The sequence below is a fragment of the Panthera tigris genome, chromosome E3 (genome assembly GCF_018350195.1).
Source record: "Panthera tigris isolate Pti1 chromosome E3, P.tigris_Pti1_mat1.1, whole genome shotgun sequence".
NCBI lineage: Eukaryota > Metazoa > Chordata > Mammalia > Carnivora > Felidae > Panthera > Panthera tigris.
The window spans coordinates 16,091,453-16,100,649 of NC_056675.1; the positions used below are offsets into that span (position 1 = coordinate 16,091,453).

A 9,197-nucleotide genomic window follows, 5' to 3' on the forward strand; every position below is an offset into this window, starting at 1 on the left:
AAATCATGGAGGCAGATCAGAGATGGATTCCTGAAGGGGATGTTCCTTAACCTTTAAGGTCTGCATTCTGCAGGTCAGCCACAAAAACCGTTCCTGAGTGGGCCCCTGTGGACACTGGGGCTACAGTGTGGGTGCGCCAGTTTCTCCTGGGGTTTCCTCAGGTCCCTGCTCTCAGCATATAGAGACACTGCTCCCAGAGAAGTGAATGTGTTCCCGTCAAGGCTGGCTTTATCTCCTCTGGGCCTGGAGGCCAAAGGAGCTCCAGAGGGAAGACTGGTCACCTCATGCTGTTCCTGCCTGCTCTCAGGCCACCAGAGTTTCCCTCACCGTCCAGCAGAGGTCACCTCCTGGTGAGACTTGGCCCCTGCTGAGTCTTGGCCTGCATCCCAGATTTGCAGTTGTGATTTATTTCTGGCACGTCAGGCTTCCGTCACCAAGTAGCAAAGCCCGGAGGACGAGCAGCAAGATATCCTACTGTGGCCACGAGTGTCTGCTGAGGACCTGCTTCAGCCTTCAGTTGTCCCCTCTCCCCAAGGGGCTCTGAGACCTTTGGGATTCCTGTCACATTCACTCAAGGGCCTGAGAGGACCTAACAGTGAGTAGCTGGGCTGGTGATGGACAAAAGCCAGGCAACAGGCAGAGAGGGAGAGGCTGTGGGCAGAAAAGATAGAAACATCCAGAGCCATTAGACCCACTTTTCCCTTCCGAAGGCAGCTGGATGCAGAGTGGAAGCATTGACTCTTGAAGCCCCCCCTCAGGTATTTGCCTACAGAAAGGGGGTTCTCTGTTATTGTATTTTCAGACTTTGTGTTTTGGGGAGGGATGTTTTGTTCCAAAAAGGACCAGGTTCTCTACTCCCATCTGGGGACCCTTTCCAAAGGAGTCTTGGGAAAGGTGGGGAGTCGGGGGTGGGAGGGCAGGTAGGGAGGTAGTGGACAGAAGCACAAATGTGGCTCAATCAGGCCTAGAGCAAGGGAGTGGTCCCCCTGCCCCACCCCAGGACAGGTGAATGCAGCCAGAAGTGTGTGAAGCTGGTCAGGCCAGGGAATGGAGCCCCCAGCTGGGATGGCTTCCTGGAACGGGTCCACCACATCCTCTGCCTGTAGAGGGCTGGGGGAAGGGAGAGAACTTGCACTACCCAGCTTTGGGAGGTGGGGGACACAGACACCCATCTTGGGAACTTAAAAGGACCTGCAAGGAAATGGGCTTGTTTTTACAGGAACAGACATTTCTGTGCTCAGTTGGGGCTGCTGACTGGGAAGCCTGTGAGCAAGCAGCCCAGGCGCCTGCTGTTGGCAGAGATTGTTGTTATTCTAATTATTCCTCTGGTAACCAGGCACCCAGCAGTGGGGACACCAGGCTTCCTGGAACAGCTAGCCCTACTTGGCTGGTCAGCAAATTGGCCCATTTGATAGGCCAGGCCTTCCTGGGCCCAGAAAGGGCAGTAGAAGTGGGGCTAGAGGCAGCTTTGGCCCTGCTGAATGTTAACTTGTGCCCATTTTCTATCTGCCCCTCTTCCTGTTGGTAGATGATTTTCTCTGTTCCTCAAATCCTATATCTGAGGTAGGAGTTTAGTACTATGGCGGCCTCTATATTCCTCAGGCAGGGGCGCCTGGGTGGCTCAGTCGGTTGAGTGTCCAGCTTCGGCTCATCTCATGGTTCGTGGATTTGAGCCCTGTGTCAAGCTCTCTGCTGTCGGCGCCAAGCCCACTCGGATTCTCTGTCCCCACCCCACCCTACCCCTTGTACTTCCCCCACTCACACTCTCTCTCAAAAATAAATAAACATTTCTATTCCTCAGGCAAAGCTGGCCAGCTCAGCTCCTGTGTCCAGGCCTGAGTATCCTGGCTTTGTACTGCCCCACACTGTGGCGGGACCACTCAGGGCTCACCGGCCATCATTTGGTAGGACATGGGGCATTCCGAGGATAGAACCGACCTGCCATCAGAACCCTGAGCCAAAGGGATACCTCCAACTGTTGACTCACATCCAGGGAGCAGCACTGGGCACGGCAGGGAGGAATGGCTGGGACACCCCAGAGATCAGGCTAATGGAGGAGGTGACACCACACACTGACAGGTGATAGCAGAAGCAGGGCCCATTAAGCTCTGCATCCCTCTGAGCACCTGGCAGAGTGCTTCTCAAAAAGCATGAGAGAAAGAAGAGAAAAGAAAGAAGGAGAGAAAGGAAGGAAGGAAGGAAGAAAGGAGGAAGGAAAGGTTAGGAAAGTCCTGGTTGAGAGCAGAATGAGTAAGGAAGGAACAGTGGGAAGCACTGGAAGTGTGTTCCGGAAGGAGGGCTGTTTTCATGGAAGGACAGTTACACTGGGGGAGGTGACAGAGAGGCTCTAGGAGCCCCATATTGAGAAGATGAAATCATGAAGCTTCTCACCTTTCCGCAAGCACAGAGAACAAGCAGAGGAAAAGCAGGACTAGCCTCATCTCCTCAAAGAGAAGAGACAGCCCTTTAATTTGTCCTCTGCAAAGTTTCTCTGGGGTTCTTTCTAAAATCAAGGGTGTGCTGGCCTCATCAGAGCTAACCCTGGGGCTGATGGCCCAGCCTCCTGCCTCTGGCCTGGGCTTAGGCCTGGCCTGCTGTCAGCTGCTTCTACCAGGGGGCGGCAACTTACAGCGAGAACATCTGGGGAGCCACAGGGTTGCCTGGGGTTCACAAAAGTTTGCAGCCAGCAGGAAGACGCAAGCTGGGCTCTTTCCAAAGGGTTTTTCAACTCACATTTATTTTGAACGTCCACTATAGGCCTGTTCTGTGCCAGGAGATACAAAGATGAGTGAGAAAGGGTTCCTTCCAGTCCTCAAAGAGCACATCCCTTAGATCAGGACGGCTGCCAGCTTCTTTCCATCTCTCCCCTCAGAGCCCCTCAGAATCACCCCGGAGGAGCTGAGCATGACCCGGGACGAGGCACTGCCAGACTCGTATTCAGCACAGGGCTTCTATGAGAACTATGAGCCCAAGGAGATCCTGGGCAGGTAAGGCCTAGACCTGCCCCAGGAAGTGCTGTCTTAGGCTCCAGCCAGTTCCATGGGCCCATGGGCCCATCCCCAAAGCACTGTCCACTTGGAGAAACCCTCAGTTTGGAGTCCTGCTCTCCTGAACCGGGACAAATGAGAAGGGTATATACCTCTCCCAGCGGAATTCTCCCAGTGCTGTTGACAAGCACTTCCAAACCCACTTTGCACCAGGGTCAGAGATCAGGGGTCAGAGGGAAGGTGATGGCCCTCGATGCCGAGAAAGAGCACTAAACTAGGAGTCAAGAGTCCTAACACCAGGCTTGTTACTCATCAGCTCCAGACAAATCACCCTCCCTCTGCCATCCTCATCCCCCCATCCCCAAAAGCTCCTAGGGAGTTGGTGGATAAGGCAAGACATCTCTGTTGTGCCTTGGACCTGGGATTCTCCCTGGGGTGAGGGGCCCCTGGACCACCTGTACTCTGCACCCGCAGAGGAGTTAGCAGTGTCGTCAGGCGCTGCATCCACAAGCCCACGTGCCAGGAGTATGCTGTGAAGATCATTGACATCACCGGCGGGGGCAGCTTCAGCTCTGCGGAGGTGCAGGAGCTGCGGGAGGCGACACTGAAGGAGGTGGACATCCTGCGCAAGGTCTCGGGGCTCCCCAACATCAGTGAGTAATGGCTCTGGGCCCCAGCAGGGTGCTCCACCATGATTCTGCTCTAATAACCCAAGTCAGGGAGTGCGTGAGGTCCCACCGTGCAGCTAGCCAGGATCCCCAGAGTGTCTCCTGCCCCGGAGACCTTGCCAGCCCAGCACCCTGAGGCTTGAGGTTCCCAGCCGCACCCTCACCACCCTGGAGACTCAGCTCTAAGCCTCCTCTTCCAGCCAGCCAGAGGTTTGCAAGCAGAACTGGCGGTGGTTGCGGGTCAGGGAATGGGGGTGTAAGGTCCCGGGCTGGCCCCTCCCTTAGTGGGACTCCTTTGAACACTGTTCTGATACCCCTTCCGGCTCTTGAAGTCAGTCGGAGCAGCTTTAGTACCCTCACCCCTGTGCCCCCCCGCTGCCTCTGCCCAGGCTCCTCTGCTACCTGAGACGAGTTAGTCATTTCCATTTCAGTACAGCTGAAGGACACATATGAGACCAACACTTTCTTCTTCTTGGTGTTTGATCTGTAAGTACCCAGTCCTGGAGCCAGACACACCCTGGGGCCTGTCGGAGAACCTCCTAGTGTGGTCCCTACCCAGTGCTTCCTGGAGACCAACAGCCAGCTCCCTACACTGTGGAGGCCAAATAGGATCACCAATGCTTCAGGTCAATCAGCCCCGGGGTCAGGCTGCCAGATCTCGAATCCTGGGGCCACCACTTATGAGCTAGATGGTTTCTTTAAGTATCTGTTTTCTCATGGGCATTACAGAAGTAATAATAGCACAGCAAATGGCACAATGTAAATGCTATTAATCATCAACTACAATGTCGATGACGAAGGTGGTCATTCAATACTCATTCTGGACATTGAGGCTATAGCAATGAACAAGACAAAGTCCCAACTTCATGTAATAATTTTCACAGAGAGTGAACAGAAAGCAATGATACATACACACAGTTATGTACATGTACAGATGCATAAAGCAGAGCAGGAGTTAGAGAGAGGTGGGGCTTCTTTAGATGGGGCTGTCGGAATGCTCTCCAGAAGGTGACCTGAGCAGAGGCCCAGATGAAGTGAGGGAGGGATCAGAACCAAGACCTGGAGAAGGACCCTTCCAGCAGAAGGACAGAAGGAAGAGCCAGAGCAAGGGCCCCACCGGATGGGCTTCATATATTCCAGGACTGGCAAGGAAACCAGGGTGGAGTGGGGCAAGCTTGTGGAGTTGGCAGAATGTGAGGCCAGTCTGTACTGAAGACCGGATTTTGCAGGCATGTCAGCCATGGCAAGGACTTCGGAGGCATGAACACATCCCTCTTACTTTTGAAAAGCATACTACTGACTATAAGGAGGCAAGAGTGGAAAGGAGGAGGCCAGCAGTATTGAGGCAAGAGGCCCACCAGGGAGGCAAGCAGTAAAGGATGTATTTGGGGTGTGGCTCAAAGACTGACGTCATCGTTGTCGTCATCAATGTCACTATTCCCCTGCTTCTGCACCAACAGGGCTACTGAGACAAGCTCCTTGTCACAGGGTCCACTGCCCACAGTGGGCCTTTCAGCTCTGAGAGCCTCTGTTTTCTCAAGAAAGGAAAAATGATAACAACCACTGTGCCCATCTCACCAGGCTCTAAGTATTGAATTCGACGACACAAAGTGCTCTGTGAACAATGTTTTCAGACTTATCATTTTTATCAGAAAGGCTTCCCAGGGAAGGGAACTGTCCAGCTCCTTGTCGCCCCACTCCATTGAGTCCTCACTAAAGGCTGCATGAACCACCACCATTGTGTGCCGTCTTGATTCCTCCATACATAATAGCTAATTTTAGGGACTGGATTTACTTGAGAAAATTATTCAAATAGGTTTTGTCTTGTTAGAAAGTTTCATACTGTAGCCATACTGAATATGTGTAGGGTTATTTTCTTCCAGACACAGTATAACCTGGCCTGTGTGTACAATTAAACTGCCAGGTCCATGAGGCAGCAGCCTGCTGTATCTTGCCCCGTCCCCAGTGTTTACTGGTTAATCTTTCTTATGTTGCTAACAGTGAGTTATTCTAGTGTCTTTAAAATGGAATTAGAATAATAAAAACTGGATTCACACATGGCCTTTCTGGAACACAGTGTAGATATTGTACAGATAAGGCTCACCTCTGTAAATTCTAAGTTGTCTCCTCAAACAGAACCCCCCTCCCTGCCATACCAGCTAAGCTCAAGGGTTTTCTTGCCTCTATGACAGTGGCCAAATTCCTTTGTGTCCCAGGAATCCTGCTGCTTTCCCTGGAGGGGTGGGTGAGGAGAGCAGGATGTACCTTTCCTCTTTAACCAGGGGAGACTTTCCCAGGGCTGCCCAAGACTTAACCAGCTGCAGCTGTCCCCAGCTCTGCTCGGTAGCACTGCCCTGTAGAGCTCTTGTGGGCAGCTCAAATATCCCTAACCTTTGAAGAAGTTGCTTAGGGAAGCTATTTTTAATGCTGCCCTGAGTTGCCCTCCAGGGTACAACTAGATTGTTTTAGCAGTGACCTCTTTCTACATCATTCCAAGAAGTGGGAAGATTGAACTGTAATTCTTACTCCTAAAATAGGCAAACTTTGCTCTCGCAGCACCTGCACTGTTGCCTCTACTGTCCATTCCTGGGAAAAATCAGGACACTCTTGTCCTGATCTGGATCTGGGGCCTTGGGCCAGTGGCTCAGGGTCCCTCTTTCACCTCCCAGCCCTGATTTTGGCCCTGATAGATCCCAGTCAGTGTGTCACTTCCACAGGTGGGGGGACCTTCAGGCTGGTGCCATCCCACCCCCAGTGGGGGAGACACTCACCCTCGTGCTATCCCACCCTTTTGGTTTCCACTGTTCTTCTAATCTCCCTAGACAACCCCTCTGCTCACTTCCCCAGCTTCTTCCTGCAGCCCTTGGTCCTTCATGGGGAGTGGTCCACTCTGCCTCTGGAGATATGAGGGGAGGAAACAGGTCTCTGGGAGTAGGGTAAGGAGGGGGTGCTCTTGGGACCCATCCAGATACAAACCCGCCATCCCCACAGGATGAAGAGAGGGGAGCTCTTTGATTACCTCACTGAGAAGGTCACTCTGAGTGAGAAGGAAACCAGGTAAGGATCCATTTGCCCCTATTGCCACTCCCTGCCCCAGACTCCTAGTGATACTGGCACCAAGCTCTTGGAGTGAGAGCAGCATGCATTTGTCTGGGCTGGGGGCATGCACTGCTGGCTTTTGTAGCCTCCCTCCCTCTTTGGCTCAGCCTAGATGGTCTCAGCCTGTCCTCCCGCACTGGCAGTCTGGTGGGTATACGGGCTTTGGTCTCCCTGCTTGCTACCGGGCCCTGTGGAATAGGAGATAAGAGTGACATGTGCCTGTCCCACCCCAGAAAGATCATGAGAGCCCTGCTGGAGGTAATCTGCAATTTGCACAAACTCAACATTGTGCATCGGGATCTGAAGCCCGAGAACATCCTCCTGGATGATGACATGAACATCAAGCTCACAGACTTTGGTTTTTCCTGCCAGCTGGAGCCAGGAGAGAAGCTGCGAGGTCTGGTAACGTGGCCTTGGCCCATGTCAGGGGCTCAGGTCTCTCTCATCCACGCTCCCAGGAACAGAGATTGCCTGGATTTCTCCCCTGATTTTCGCTCCCAGAATAAAAATCCTACCATTTCAGGCCTAGGTGTCTCTTCAGGTAAGCCTCCTCCCAGGGCTGAGCCAGGTTCCCACTGCCTGAGTTCCAGGCCGGGATGGCTAGACGTGACCGAGGAAGCAACAGACCCAGCACCCAGGCCCTGCCCTTGGCTCTGAAGCTGGCCAGTGTTAGAAGAGTCCCAGCCCAAGCACCATTTTGCTTTTGTCTCCGTTTTTTTTCTTTGGATCTTCCCCCTTCCAAGTGCCCCCTGCTGACCTGTCCTGAATGTAACTATTTCTGCAGAGGTCTGTGGGACCCCCAGTTACCTGGCCCCTGAGATCATTGAATGCTCCATGAATGATGACCACCCAGGTTATGGGAAGGAAGTGGACATGTGAGTATGTTGGGAAGTGACCCAGAAGGACAGGGATGCCCCCGTGGCTAAGAGCACCTGGCTGGGGAGGGGAGGAAATGGCAGGAGCTACAGCCAGTCCTCCTGCCTTCCTCCCTGTTCCACCTGATACCAGGTGGAGCACAGGCGTCATCATGTACACCTTGCTGGCTGGCTCCCCACCCTTCTGGCACCGGAAACAGATGCTGATGCTGAGGATGATCATGAGTGGCAACTACCAGTTTGGCTCACCTGAATGGGATGATTATTCAGACACAGTGAAGGACTTGGTGAGAGACCAATCCTTCTGGCTCCTCTGCTCAACAGAGCGGGAGTCCACCACGGGGGAGAGAAGCATATCATGCTACAAAATGGAGGACCCTACTGGGAAAGACCTTATGTCTTCTGAAGTGCTGGAGGGGACCCTGCCTTGATGTTTTCAGCTCCCCCCTTCCTTATTCTCTCAGGTTTCTCGCTTCTTGGTGGTGAACCCCCGGGGCCGCTGCTCAGCAGAAGAGGCCTTAGCACACCCGTTCTTCCAGCAGTATGTGGTGGAAGAAGTGCGTCACTTCAGCCCCCGGGGCAAGTTCAAGGTACTGAAGCTCCCCTCCCACCCAGGGCAGGACTCAAGTCCAAGCCCCTAAGTCCCTTTCCTTCCCCCAGGGACTCCTTTCACCCACAGGGTTTCCGGAGCACCTGTCCTTCCCCTCCCACCCATCCCTGTGATGGCTCCAGCTCAGTTTCTGACATCAGAGAGGACAGACGTCACCCATCTGGCTCCAAAAGCCCACATCTCTGCAGATGCCGGAGGGGTGGGAATGATAGGGGGGAACACTAGGAAAGGCCCAGCGGTAGGCACACAAGGCTTCATAGCAATCACGCTCAGGGACTCCCTGCACCGGAAGGGGAAGGAGACAGGCCGGCAGGGACGGGGTCCAGCTTCTCAGTTCTGGCTTTCCACAGGTGATTGCTCTAACAGTACTGGCTTCAGTGCGGATCTACTACCAGTACCGCCGGGTGAAGCCGGTGACCCGGGAGATCGTCATCCGTGACCCTTATGCCCTCCGTCCTCTGCGCCGACTCATCGATGCCTATGCTTTCCGCATCTATGGCCACTGGGTGAAGAAGGGGCAGCAGCAGAACCGGGCTGCCCTCTTTGAGAACACACCCAAAGCTGTGCTCCTCTCCCTGGCTGAGGAAGACTACTGAGGGGCCAGCAGGTGGGGTAGGTGGGGCGGGGGGCGGGCAAGGAGGGAAAGCCACAGAAACAGAAGTCGAAGGAGTGAGATCATGTCCAAGCCTCTGTCCAGAGCGGGGTACTTGGGCCTGGCCAGAACCCCTGCACCCGAGGCCCCTATCCCCTCTCAGAGGCTCTGCACAAGGGCAGGGCGCTCCCATCACACGTCATCACATGTTGGTGAGTGTGGTCAGGGCCTGTCCCCATAGAGGGGAACTGCTTCTCTACTTCCCAGCTGTAAGCACCATCTCAGGTTCTTCTCATGGGAGGCCCAGAGTTCCAGATGCTTGCGTGCCCTTCTCTTAGGGTCCCAGGGTGAGGATAAAAGAGAATA

The 9,197-nt window shown here is 53.9% G+C and overlaps 1 protein-coding gene across 1 annotated transcript; it reads left to right on the forward strand.

Moving 5' to 3' along the window:
- Positions 1-458: 458 nt before the first annotated feature.
- Positions 459-8,842, forward strand: PHKG1 (phosphorylase kinase catalytic subunit gamma 1). Its single transcript, XM_015536163.2, has 10 exons — positions 459-595; positions 2,873-2,987; positions 3,462-3,640; positions 4,087-4,141; positions 6,647-6,712; positions 6,988-7,151; positions 7,539-7,629; positions 7,763-7,916; positions 8,094-8,219; positions 8,590-8,842. Exons 2-10 carry the CDS (start codon positions 2,905-2,907, stop codon positions 8,833-8,835), a joined length of 1,164 nt encoding a protein of 387 aa, XP_015391649.1. The 5' UTR covers positions 459-595; positions 2,873-2,904; the 3' UTR covers positions 8,836-8,842.
- The last annotated feature ends 355 nt before the right edge of the window (positions 8,843-9,197 follow it).